General features: G+C 46.5%; 1 protein-coding gene across 2 annotated transcripts in view; it reads right to left on the bottom strand.

Annotated features, from left to right (window-relative positions):
- bicd1a (bicaudal D homolog 1a) overlaps positions 1 to 13,848 on the bottom strand; it is a 366,450-nt gene that overhangs the window by 74,163 nt on the left and 278,439 nt on the right. For both annotated transcript variants that reach the window (XM_070901670.1, XM_070901669.1), the window contains exon 5: positions 3,607 to 4,716. In XM_070901670.1, coding sequence (XP_070757771.1) covers positions 3,607 to 4,716 — 1,110 coding nt within the window. The remainder of the gene's footprint in view (positions 1 to 3,606; positions 4,717 to 13,848) is intronic.

A 13,848-nucleotide genomic window follows, 5' to 3' on the forward strand; every position in this document is an offset into this window, starting at 1 on the left:
GATAGAGGAGGCAGAGGTACATGGGGTGCACACATTCACCATGAATTGTCCCCTGATAATGCTGAATGTTGAACTAAATGGACTCCCGGTGTCAATGGAGCTGAACACGGGCGCGAGCCAGTCCATCATGAGCAAAAAGACTTTTGAAAGGTTGTGGTGCAACAAGGTCTCAAGGCCAGTCTTAACTCCAGTTCGCACGAAACTAAGAACTTACACAAAAGAACTGATTCCTGTAATCGGCTGTGCTACCGTAAAGGTCTCCTACGATGGAGTGGTGCACAAGCTACCAATCTGGGTAGTACCGGGTGATGGTCCCACGCTGCTCAGCAGGAGCTGGCTGGAAAAGAAACACTGGAACTGGGACGACATCCGAACGCTATCGCCAGCTGACGACAATTCGTGTGCCCAGGTCTTAAACAAATTTCCTTTGCTGTTCGAATCAGGCATCAGGAAATTCCAAGGAGCAAAAGTGCAGATCTACCTAATTCCGGGGGCGCGACCCATCCATCACAAGGCGAGAGCAGTACCGTACATGATGAGAGAAAGGGTAGAAATCGAGCTCGACCAGCTACAAAGAGAGGACATCATTTCATCGATCGAGTTCAGCGAGTGGGCCAGTCCTATTGTCCCAGTCCTCAAGGGAGATGGCACCGTCAGAATCTGAGGCAATTACAAAGTAACTATCAATCATTTCTCCCTGCAGGACCAATACCCTTTCAAAAGCCGACGACCTCTTTGCAACGCTGGCGGGAGGAAAGACGTTCATGAAGCTGGATCTGACTTCAGCCTACATGATGCAGGAACTGGAGGAATTGAAAGCCCACGCACAAAGGTCTTTTTGTTTATAACAGATGCCCATTTGGAATCCGATCAGCAGCGGCGATATTCCAGAGAAACATGGGAAGTTTACTGAAGTCGGTCCCGCACACCGTGGTCTTCCAGGATGACATCTTGGTCATAGGTCGGAACACAGTCGAGCATCTGCAGAACCTGGAGGTTCTTAGTCAGCTCAACCACGTGGGGCTCAGGTTAAAACGCTCAAAGTGCGATTTCCTGGCACCTGAAGTGGAGTTCTTGGCAAGGAGGATTGCGGCGGATGGCATCAGGCCCACCAACGCGAAGACGGAGACAATTGAGAACGCACCGAGGCCACAGAACGTGATGGAGCTGCGGTCGTTCCTGGGACTCTTGAACTACTTTGGTAACATCTTACCGGGTCTCAGCACTCTGCTAGAACCACTACATGTCTTGCTATGAAAAGGGGGCAAATGGATTTTGGGCAAAAGCCAAGAAAATGCCTTTGTAAAAGCGAGAAAATTGTTATGCTCAAACAAATTGCTTGTGTTGTATGATCCATGTAAGCGTTTGGTACTAGCATGTGATGCGTCGTCATATGGCGTCGGGTGTGTATTGCAACAAGCCAATGATTTTGGCAAACTGCAACCGGTTGCTTATGCATCCAGGAGTCTGTCTAAGGCTGAGAGAGCCTTCAGCATAATTGAAAAAGCAGCGTTAGCGTGTGTCTATGGGGTAAAGAAAATGCATCAAAAGCTGTTTGGGCTAAAATTCGAATTGGAAACTGACCATAAGCCACTTATATCTCTGTTTTCTGAGAGTAAAGGGATAAATACCAACGCATCGGTCCGCATCCTGAGGTGGGCACTCATGTTGTCCGTATACAACTATGCCATCGGCCACAGGCCAAGCACAGAAAACTGCGCCGATGCTCTCAGTAGGCTGCCATTGCCCACCACGGGGGTGGAAATAGCGCAGCCCGCAGATCCAGCCATGGTTATGGAAGCATTTGAGAGTGAGCAATCACCCATCACTGCCCAGCAGATAAAAACCTGGACAAGCCAGGACCCCTTATTATATCTAGTCAAAAGCTATGCGTTTCACGGGAGCTGGTCCAGTGTCCCAGTGGAAATGCAGGAAGAGATAAAGCCGTTCCAACGGCGCAAAGATGAAATGTCTATACAGGCAGACGCCTTCTGCGGGGCAATCGAGTAGTGGTCCCCAAGAAGGGCAGAGACACCTTCATCAATTAGCTCCACAGTACCCACCCAGGCATCATAATGATGAAAGCGATAGCCAGATCCCACGTGTGGTGGCCCGGTATCGATGCAGACTTAGAGTTCTGAGTTCACAGATGTAATACATGCTCGCAGTTAAGCAATATACCCAGGGAGGCGCCTGGGTTTATGGTCTTGGCCCTCCAAACCATGGTCTAGGGTACACGTCAACTATGCAGGCCCATTCTTGGGTAAAATTCTTTGTGGTTGTAGACGCGTACTCCAAGTGGATTGAATGTGAGATAATGTCGGCCAGCACATCCGCTGCCACCACTGAAAGCCTGCAGGCCATGTTTGTCACACATGGCTTACCCGATGTCCTGGTGAGTGACAACTGGCTGTGTTTTACCATTGCTGAGTTCAAAGAATTCATGACCTGTAACGGGATCAAACATATCACATCTGCCCCGTTTAAACCAGCATCCAATGGTCAGGCAAAGAGAGCAGTGCAAACCATCAAGCAAGGCTTGAAGAAGGTAACTGAAGGCTCACTGCAGACCTGCCTATCCCAAGTCCTGCTTAGCTACTGCACGAGTCCACATTCACTCACTGGGATCCCACCTGCTGAACTGTTCATGAAAAGATTTACGGCTACCCTGAGCAACCCACCTTGGACCCTATCTTTTTTGATCCCCCAACACACACACCAGTCGACACCACGGTTGACCACGAAGCAGAACCCATCATCCACAGCAGCCCTGCAGGGCCCAACACACCAGGCAGCCCAGCAAGGCCAGCTGCACAGCAGCCCAGCAAGGGCACAACAAATGACTCAACAACACCAGCCTTCACACCGAGATGATCAACCAGGGCAAGAAGGGCCCCAGATTGACTCACATTGTAAATAGCTACACTATTGACTTTGGGCGGGGGAATGTTATGTATCTGGACTTGTATATACTCTGTACAGCCACCAAAGGGCTCAATCCCCGGAGACCTAAGGGATATAATCATCCCTTGGGAGCACAGGTATTTAAGAATGCTTCACTGGTTGGAGAGGCACTCTGGAGACCTGCAATAAAAGACTAAGGTGACACATTACTTTGAGCTCACAGTGTTCAATCTGACTCTTTCTCCATATACTATACTAACCGTGCCACAATCTTACCTCCAATTCCATACACCTCACTTATCTAGCAGCCTCTTGTGTAGAGCCCTTTGAAATGCCTGTAAAAAATCCATGTATATGACATCCATTGATCTACCTCCATCCTCCAGCTTTGTGACTCTATCAAAGAACTATATTAGCTTTGTTAAATGCCTTTCACAAAACCATTCTGACTTTCTCTCTCAGTTTACACTCACTTACTCAGTCCCTGATAATACACTAGCAATTTTCTCAGTATTGATGTTAAATAACCGCACAACAGTGAGTTTAATTTGTTTCATCATGCTTTCTTGAGGTTACATAACTCTCCCATTGGACATAATCGGGGTTCGCAAAGTGAGCCAAAAAACTACACGTGTATACAAAACAGTCAAAGCAAGTGTAGGAGAAGTTCCGGACTGCCTAGTTTTGCTTGCATGACCCTACCTGCTTATTGGCCTTCAGAACTGTCCGTAAAGTTGCTATCTGCTCGCGTTTTGTACTCAGCAGCGATTTCAGTTTCAGGATCTCTTCCATCAGAACCTCTTTGTCCTTATCAATCATTGGCGCCAGCTCCCGTGCAGCTGCCCTTTGCCGCGACAACTGCAGAGACCGGTCCACTGCCTTCTGCAGATGCTTGATCTGGTCCCTTATAATGGCATTCAAATTGTAGATGTTCATGGGCTCTTTTCTGATGTCACTAGCGTCGGAGACGGGGGAAGAGGGGGGAGCAGTTATTGCAGGTGATACCGTGCTGTTGGCTACTTTTGAAGGGCTCTGTTGTGCATTTTCTTTACCAGCCTCCACTTTGTCTTTTGAGGAATGGTCTGGCGAATTTCTCGACTCAACCGGGGAGGCCATGCCCCTTCGGGCAAGTCGTGGAGACAAAATCCCCCTTGGATCATCTGGTCCCTTCAGGCTTCCACTGCGGGTGACCCTGCTCTGCCTGTAATAATCCAGCATCACCCTGTTAGGGGTTTCGTTATTACACAAGCAAACATGATGGTAGAGCTGTGCAAGTTCCTCACTAAAAGTTACCAGTTCATCCTGGGCTGTGTTGAGTGTATTATGACCCTCATTTGCAGTGTCTGTTAATGTCTTAATTTCTGTTTCAAAATTTCTTATTTTTTCATTGTATTCTTTGTTCATTTTCTCCAGACAGCTCACCTGCTCGTCCAGCTCTTGCACTCGATTTTCGTATTTGGTCTTGTCCTCTGTGTATGTCTCCACACACTTGTTGTATTTTTCCTTCAAGCATTTGAGTTCGGCTTTGAGATCAATTACTTCTGTGATCGCTACTTTATACTTGCATTCAAGGATTTCTAGTCCATTTATGTCCACTTCATAATCATGGGTTTCTTCCCCAGACTCCCGTCCTTTCTCATTTTCCAGGTCAGTCTTTAACTCCTTGTTGACCTGAAGCCTCCTCATTGCATTGACGTGCTCGGTCAGACTGTGAACCCGTTCGTGCTGCTCAGTCAGTGCACCCTTGGTATGTTCCAGTTGTGTCTGTGAGTCCTTCAGATTGATCAGGAGGATGGCTTTTTCTCGTTCTACCTGCAGTAAAGGTTAAGTAATACATTGCAGAAGTTATATTATGGTAAGCACTTTCAGACACACACATATATAAATAAATCTCCAGGACAACTTAAAAACCAGGATTATTAATGGACTTTTACTCATCTTGGGACAACCAAAGACATCTGTTTGCAGTTAGGATTGGAGCATATCATTTGCAACTTGGGAATTTTTTTTTTTTTTTATAAAAGAAGTGACTCAAAGACAAAACTATTTCTAATTTCAGTAATTTGAATGGTTTTGTGAAGTGTCCCTGAGTGAGAGAGACAGACAGAATGATTGCGTGCCGGTGGAGTTCTTTCTATAAAGTGGCAAGTTTCTGAAAAGCCCCAATCCTACAGTTAAGATGTTGGTCCTGAAATTGTAGCCTCTCTGGGTGCATACGATGTATGCACGCACACGAAGAGGCCCTGCAAATTGAGGTGTGCAAAGCGCATTCGCCCGAACCCGGCATTTCCGATCTGTCAAACTGTCTTTTGACAGATCGCACGCATCCCCCAGGAGAAGGGCCTTCGCGGGTGAAGATTTGGGCTATTTGCCCATCTCTTGCCCAGTGAATGTCCTTCGAACTCTTACGCCTGGTTAAAACAGACCAGCATAAGAGTATTAATGGATAGAAAAAATAAATGTTATTACTTATTTTTATATTAAAAACCCTGTCTATGAAGGGAAGTTTATTTTTAATACTATTAAAAACTTTTTTTTTAATTTCAAAAAAAGAGTTCTAAAATATTTAATTTACTACTGTGCTAATTGCAATGGCTGAGAATAGGGGCCTGTGGACAGAGCCCCCTACTGATTTCAGAGCAGAATTTCATGGTATCACATCCGCTCAAGACATTCCAGCATCCAGAACCATAGTAAAATATATATTAAAATTATAGGGCCTTTAGTTATAATGAACTGCTATGGATGTTGGGAAAACTGCATCTCTGTAGCATTCTCTTGCTAACTCTGGCTGGAGAATGAGCAAGCTGAACCTGGAGCCCTGAGGATGTGAAATAAACTATCATAATTATGGGATTAACCAACTTCTTTCCAATGAGCTTGATTGACAATGTATCAATGACAACATTACAGCAACGATCAATACAACAGCCCACTTGATCCCATGCACAGGATACAAACCAGTTCGGCACAGATCACACTGTATGAACAGTATATCCCTTGACTTTCCACAATGTTCATTACTTTGTGTTACTCATTCTTGGTGTTCTGTAGCAACAGCATTAAGTAGTATTGGTTGCTTCTGGGACTGAATACTGGTAACCAGATTATTATATCAGAATTATTATTCTTTATTCATCATCGATTGAATTTCTGGGAAAAATTGAATAAAGTGAGTTGTACAATTAAATTTTTTGCTTATTGACAAAAAGGTCTTTCAAAAACTCTCAAGGTGCAGCAATTATTTTTGTTTGGTTGGGTGAAATCCTGCGGCAGTGCAGCAAGATGAATTATACTCGTATTGAATCAGCATGCCAGTAGAAATTACTTTCCAAGGGAAAAGTGTGTACATCGAGTGAGATGAGAGCACTGAATTGCCCAATTACTGTTTTAGTACTTGCATTTCTACATGGATCAATATCAAAATGTATATTGATGACAAGACATCTCGAGAACTGCTGTGGTGGCAGTTTTACCCAGATACAAGCAGCCGCCATTTAAAGCAACATTTCACACTCGTCTTTTTTTCTGTTGTTTGACTGGAATTTTCATGGGCGGGAAATTCCAAATACCATGTTTTAAATTTTGCAGCAACAAGTCTAAACAGCGATGCACACGTCAGCCATGCTCTAGAGTCCTTCCTGTTGGCTGCGGAACATTATTTGTTTCATAGAATGCAGTTACTGCAGAGTTCAGTGAGGGGGAAAAAGACACTAACGGTTACAATAATTTAAATACATATTTTCCTCCGGCAGGAGGGTTGGTAACCAGAGGGCATGGATTTAAGCTATTTTGCAAAAGAACCTGGTTGAGAAGAGGAGAAATATTTTTACACAGCTAGTTGTTATGATCTGAAATGCACTGCCTAAAAGGGTGGTGGAAGCAGATTCAATTATTTATTTCAAAAAGGAATTGGATATCGACTTGAAAAAGAAATCTTTACAGAGCTATGAGGAAAGAACAGGGGAGTGGGATTAATGAGATTGCTCTTTCAAAGAGCAGGCACAGGCATAATGGGTCAAATAGCCTCCTTCTGTGCTGCATGATTTTATGATTTTATGATTTTATAGCCAAGAAGTGTGAACCATTACAATGTTCAGAATACGAGGGTCGTATATTCACTCTCAAATTTAAACCGATCTAAATACAAAGTTTATTGCATGGATACAGGCATTGTACATTAGGGTTACTTTGAGTGTGTTTAAAATCTAAATTCACATATTCTTATCCTGAGACTATGGGGCTCAATTTTTCCTAATGCCGTTTTTTGACGTAATGCTAGAGTTACGCCCGTTATTTTTGGCCCCGACTACTCCGAAAAAATAACGAGCAAGTTTCCCCATTCTACTTTTTGAAATTGATGCCGCACATCCTGTCCTTTAGCTTTGGGGGGTGGAGTCTAATGTCTACGCCGAAAAAACAATGTTTCCCCTTCTGCGCATGCGCGGAAAAAAAATTATGTTTTTGACGTGACTGCTATAGGCGTGCATGCCCAGTACAGCTCCCGGTCTGCATTCGGCCATTTTTGAAGCATTAGTTGTGTGTGAGAACTTTAATTCTTATTGGACGAATCGGAGCTGCAATACAAGATGCAACACGGCTCAAGGACCAAGAATTTCTCTCAGCACTAGTTACTGTAATTGAGGCCAGATGGCATGAGCTGGATACCAGCAGAGGTCACATAAAAGTTTCACCAAAAGAAATGAAGAAACGCTGGAACCAACTTGAAGATTACTGTGCAATGGTGACCAGTGCAAAAAGAAGTGGCAGGACCTTGATCAAGTAGTTAGTGCAAGTAATATTTTCATTTATTCAATGGAATTGCAATTGTAAATGTGACCATCTGTATATGTCCCACCCAGCAGAAAGACACCATCTCTAAAAAGTTATATTTTCATCTTTGCAGGGGAAGGTGGCCCACAACAAACGAGAAAGAACTTGAACAGGAGCAAATCTGCAACCACTGACACACTTGGAAGAGAGCGTCGCTGCTTTGATGGGTCCTGCCTGGAGAAAAGCAACCACCACTGCACAAGCTGGGCCCACACTCAAGGGAGAGGGCAAGTCCTGCAAATTCCACAGTTTGGCTTTGCTAAATGTTAAGTACTGCGTGGGCTAGCCATGCTTCAGTTCATGGGGATGTCTCCGTCACCTACGCTTCGGTTGATGCAACGTGCTATCATTCATCGTGGTCCTTCACATCAGCCTGCTGCCTGCACTGTGTGAGCCTTCTCATGCCACCCTGCCCCCTCCTCTGCTGCTAACCATTTGTCTGTTCTGTTATATTTTGCAGAACTTGAGGCCAACCCTGACGAGGCTGAAGCCAATGCAGAAGATTATTCAGACTCAGATGAGCCTGAAGACGAGAATATCTTCAAATCCCACCTTCCAGACCAAGAGCATCGGGATGGGGGGAGGGCGAGATGAAGCCCTCACTCTGGAGGAGGTGCAGGTGCCGCCCATTGAGGTACCAGGCCCTTTCCTGAGTGGTACCAGTGTTGGGACATTCCATGGTTTCTCACAGTCTGAGGCTGTGGGTCCCAATGGGATGCAGTGAGGAACACCCAGGGCCCCACCATCCAAGGCTGCGGGTCCCAGTGGGATGCAACGAGTCACACCCAGGGTGAGGAGGGAAGGAGAGCTCGACAGCGCTCTCCTGAGGCGCAGGATCGAACAGATGTGGTTCAGATGATGGCAATGAGTGCGGAGAGCATTGACCTTACACGATCACTCCTGGGCACCATCAGTGGGGTAGGTGATGAGGTATTGGGACTGACAGGAGAAGTGACAATACTCTCATGAGAAATGGGAACACTGTCCCGGCACATGAGGGAGGGAATGTCGAAAGTAGTTGACACATTTTTGGTGAACATGAAGGAGGGAATATCGGAGTTAGCTGCTGCAATAAGGGAACATGCCTAGACCCCGCGGCCATTGACGGAATCAACTGCCACTCCCACTCCAATCCCCAGACCAACCTCTGAAGAGGCCCAAGTCGGGTCTTCCATGCCCCCCCCATTAAGAAGTGCGCATTACCCGAGATGCTGGAAAGAATAAGCTTTGTAGCAACCTGAGAAACGCTGTGCCACCACCTCCGGGCAGGGGTGGAGTCACCAAGACCAAGCACAGCAGGTGGTCTTAGAATAAGGTGGAGGAGAAATGGGTGCAGCTTTTCTTTGCTGCTGCTGTTGTTGTTATTATTGTTGTTTTTGTTGTAACTGTTCCCAAATTAAACGTTTTTTGTAAGTTATGTAAATTTACAAGTTGAAAAGTTTGTAAGTGATCTTAAAGTTTTTAAGTGATCTTTGAGTTTGTAAGTGATCTTAACTGAAAACTTTAAAATTTGATACAAGAATATTTTTATTAAAGTTAAATGCAAACAAGTGTTAAACTTTTGAATAAAATATATTTTAAATTATAACTGAATCATTTCCATTATTTGTTCCATTATTAACACAATTTTTTGAAGAAAAGAATCATCATTTCCATTATTTGTTCCATTAACACAACACAACATTACGGAACAGGTCCAAACAGTAAACATGATCCATGTTGAATAGTTGTCGCTGAGTCTTCAGGCTGGAAAGCATTCATGGATGAACTGCTGGCGCAAGACTCAAGCAATTGTTAAAGGGGCACGACAGCCCGCCCTCCTCCGCCATCGTGCTCCGGGTACATGGCTTCCTCATCCTCGTCATCTGCATCTTCTTCCTCACCATCAGCCACTCTCACCTCAGGTGGGTTTTCTACTACCAGCTGCTGCTGCCTCATGATGACTAAGTTATGCAGCAGTTAGGGGAGTATTGCAAGTAGCCTCTGGAACGGACCAGGCATCGGAACCGCTGGTTCAAGATGCCAATGGTCCTCTCTATTATGCTGCACGTCGCAATGTGCAATATGTTGTATTTGCAGTCAGCTTCCGTCCGGGTTACGCGTAGTGGCTTCATAAGCCAGGTGGCGAGGCCGTACCCTTTGTCTCCCAGTAGCTAGCTCTGCCCTTCCGGCTGCTGCTGAAACATGGCAGATATAGCACTTTCGCGTAGGATGAACGCATTATGGGTGCTCCCAGGGTATCTCGCATCAACTGACATGATGCGATGCATGTCGTCACACGAGCTACACATTAACGGAGTGAAGCCTTTTCTGTTCCTTTACATCTCGGAATCTTCCAAAAGTGCTCACATGGCAATGTGGATACAATCAATGCAGCCCTGGGAAGTCAGCAATCCTGGAGAAGCCCACAGCCCTTTCACGCATTGCTTGGGCAGTCATAGGAAACTTTATGTAGTCATTTCTCCGGGCATATAGTGCAGCAATCACCTGCCGAATGCAGATATGTGTTGCATGTTAAGAAATGGCGCACTGGAATGATCCGATGCATATAAGACCATAAGAACATAAGAAATAGGAGCAGGAGAAGGCCATACGGCCCCCACGAGTCTGCTCCGCCATTTAATACGATCATGGCTGATCTGATCAGAGACTCAGGTCCACTTCCCCGCCCACTCTCCATAACCCCTTATTGTTCGAGAAACTGTCTATTTCTGTCTTAAATTTATTCAATGTCCCAGCTTCGACAGCTCTCTGAGTCAGCAAATTCCACAGATCCAAAACCCTCAGAAGAAATTTCTCCTCATCTGAGTTTTAAATGGGCGGCCCCTTATTCCAAGATTACGCCCTCTAGTTCTAGTCTCCCCTATCAGCGGAAACATCCTCTCTGCATCCACCTTGTCAAGCCCCCTCATAACCTTATTCGTCTCGAAAAGATCACCTCTCATTCTTCTGAATTCCAATGAGTAGAGGCCCAACCTACTCAACCTTTCCTCATAAGTCAACCCCCTCATCTCTGGAATCAACCTTGTGAACCTTATCTGAACAAGTATATCCTTTCGTAAATATGGAAACCCAAACTGTTGTGTATCTGTAAAGCATGCAGTCCCATGTTCCGCCACCAGGGAGCGCATCCCTGAAGTCCCAAGGAATCCCAGCATCCCTTGGGAGCACTGTATATAAGCCGGCCCCTAAGGCCTGTTCCTCACTCTGGAGTGTCTTAATAAAGACTGAGGCCACTGTTACTCTAACCTCCCTGTGTGCAGTCTCATCTGTGCTAGGGATTCAATAACTGGCGACAAGTATACGAATCCAATGCAAAGATGCAGCAAACTGGGCATCCTGGAGAAGTTCTTGGAGGGTGAGGATTGCGAAGCCTATGTTGAACGGCTAGACCAGTACTTTGTAGCCAACGAGCTGGACTGAGAAGGAAGCGCTGCAAAAAGGAGAGCGGTCCTCTTCATGGTCTGAGGGGCACCGACCTACAGCCTCATGAAGATTCTTTTGGCTCCGGTGAAACCCACAGATAAGTCATATGAGGAGCTGTGTACACTGGTTCGGGAGCATCTTAACCCGAGGGAGAGCGTGCTGATGGCGAGATATCGGTTCTACACGTGCCAGTGATCTGAAGGCCAGGAAGTGGCGAGCTACGTCGCTGAACTTGGCGACTTGCAGGACAATGTGAGTTTGATGGCTACCTGAAGCAGATGCTCAGAGACTTTTTTGTACTGGGCATTGACCACGAGACCATCCTACGAAAACCTTTGACTGTAGAGACACCTACCCTCAGCAAGGCCATTGCGATAGCACAGGCGTTTATGTCCACCAGTGATAACACCAAACAAATCTCTCAGCACACAAGTGCTAGCAATGTTCATAAATTAACTGGAACTGTGTTTGCGAGCAGAAATGTACAGAAACCACGAGTCTGCAACTGCCAGCAGGCCTCAGGTGACCCAGATGACTCAGAGTCTGCAACAAAGGATGAATACAAGGCAATTCACACCTTGTTGGCATTGTGGAGGCTTCCATTCAGCCTATTCATGCCGCTTCAAAGGGAAAGTTTGCAAGAGCTGTGGAACAATGGGGTACCTCCAACGAACTTGCAGACGAGCTGCAAGCTCTGCAAAACCTGCTAACCCTGCTAACCACCACGTGGCAGAGGAAGATCGGTCCATGGTGGATCAAAGCAATCAGAGAGAGGAGGCAGATGCTGAAGTACACGGGGTGCACACATTTTCGACGAAATGTCCACCTATAATGCTAAATGTAAAATTGAATGGCTTACCCGTAAGCCATGGAACTGGACACTGGCGCTAGCCAATCCATCATGAGTAAAACGATGTTTGAGAGACTGCAATGCAACAAGGCACTCAGACCAGCCCTGAGCCCCTTTCACATGAAACTGAGAACGTACACCAAAGAGCTCATCACCGTCCTTGGCAGCGCCATGGTCAAGGGCACGAGGGCACAGTGCAAGAACTGCCACTCTGGATTGCCCCGGGTGAAGGCCCCACACTGCTGGGAAGGAGCTGGCTGGGCAAAATCCGCTGGAACTGGGATGACATCCGAGCACTATCACATGTCGATGAGGCCTCATGTACCCAGGTTCTGAACAAATTTCCTTCCCTTTTTGAGCCAGGCATTGGAAACTTTTCCGGGGCGAAGGTGCGGATGCACTTGGTCTCAGAGGCACACCCATTCACCACAAGGCGCGAGCGGTACCTCACATGATGAGGGAGAGAGTGGAAATCGAACTGGACAGGTTACAACGTGAGGGCATCATCTCCCCAGTGGAATTTAGCGAGTGGGCCAGCCTGATTGTTCCAGTACTCAAAAGTGATGGCACGGTCAGGATTTGCGGCGATTATAAAGTAACTATTAATCGTTTCTCGTGACAGGACCAATACCCGCTACCTAAGGCAGACGACCTATTTGCGATGTTGGCAGGAGGCAAGACGTTCACCAAGCTTGACCTGACCGGCCTACATGACACAGGAGCTGGAAGAGTCTTCGAAGGGCCTCGCCTGTATCAACACACACAAGGGACTGTTCATCTACAACAGATGCCCGTTTGGAATTCGGTCGGCTGCAGCGATCTTCCAGAGAAATATGGAGAGCCTACTCAAGTCGGTACCACACACGGTGGTTTTTCAGGACGACATATTGTTCACGACACCATCGAGCATCTACAAAACCTGGAGGAGGTCCTCCAGCGACTGGATCACGTAGGGCTGCGGTTGAAGAGATCGAAATGCGTCTTCATGGCAACAGAAGTGGAGGTTTTGGGGAGAAAGATCGCGGCGGATGGCATTCGACCCACAGACGGCAAGACAGAGGCTATCAGGAACGCGCCCAGGCCACTGAACGTCACGGAACTGCGGTCGTTCCTGGGAGTCCAACTATTTTGGTAACTTCCTACCGGGGTTAAGCACCCTTTTAGAGCCCCTACATGTGTTATTGCGTAAAAGTGAGAACTGGGTATGGGGTAAAAAAACAAGTAATTGCTTTTGAGAAAGCCAGAAACATTTTATGCTCCAACAAGCTGCTTGTATTGTATTGTAAAAGACTTGTGCTAGCATGTGATACGTCGTCGTACGGAGTCATGTGTGTATTACAACAAGCTAATGTTGTGGGGAAGTTGCAACCTGTCGCCTATGCCTCCAGGAGCCTGTCAAAGGCTGAGAGGGCCTACAGCATGATTGAGAAAGAGGCATTAGCGTACATGTTCGGGGTAAAGAAAATGCATCAGTACCTGTTTGGCCTCAAATTTGAGTTGGAAACCGATCACAAGCCCCTCATATCCCTGTTCGCTGAAAACAAGGGGATAAATACTAATGCCTCAGCCCGCATACAAAGGTGGGCACTCGCGCTATCAGCGTATAACTATACTATCCGCCACAGGCCAGGCACCGAGAACTGTGTGGATGCTCTCAGTCGGCTACCATTGCCCACCACAGGGGTGGAAATGGCACAGCCTGCAAACTTGTTGATGGTGGCGCAGCCCGCAGACTTGTTGATGGTCATGGAAGCGTTTGAAAATGATAAATCACCTGTCACGGCCCGCCAGATTAGGACTTGGACCAGCCAAGATCCTCTGCTGTCCCTAATAAA

The sequence above is a fragment of the Pristiophorus japonicus genome, chromosome 15, assembly GCF_044704955.1.
Source record: "Pristiophorus japonicus isolate sPriJap1 chromosome 15, sPriJap1.hap1, whole genome shotgun sequence".
Taxonomy (NCBI): domain Eukaryota; kingdom Metazoa; phylum Chordata; class Chondrichthyes; family Pristiophoridae; genus Pristiophorus; species Pristiophorus japonicus.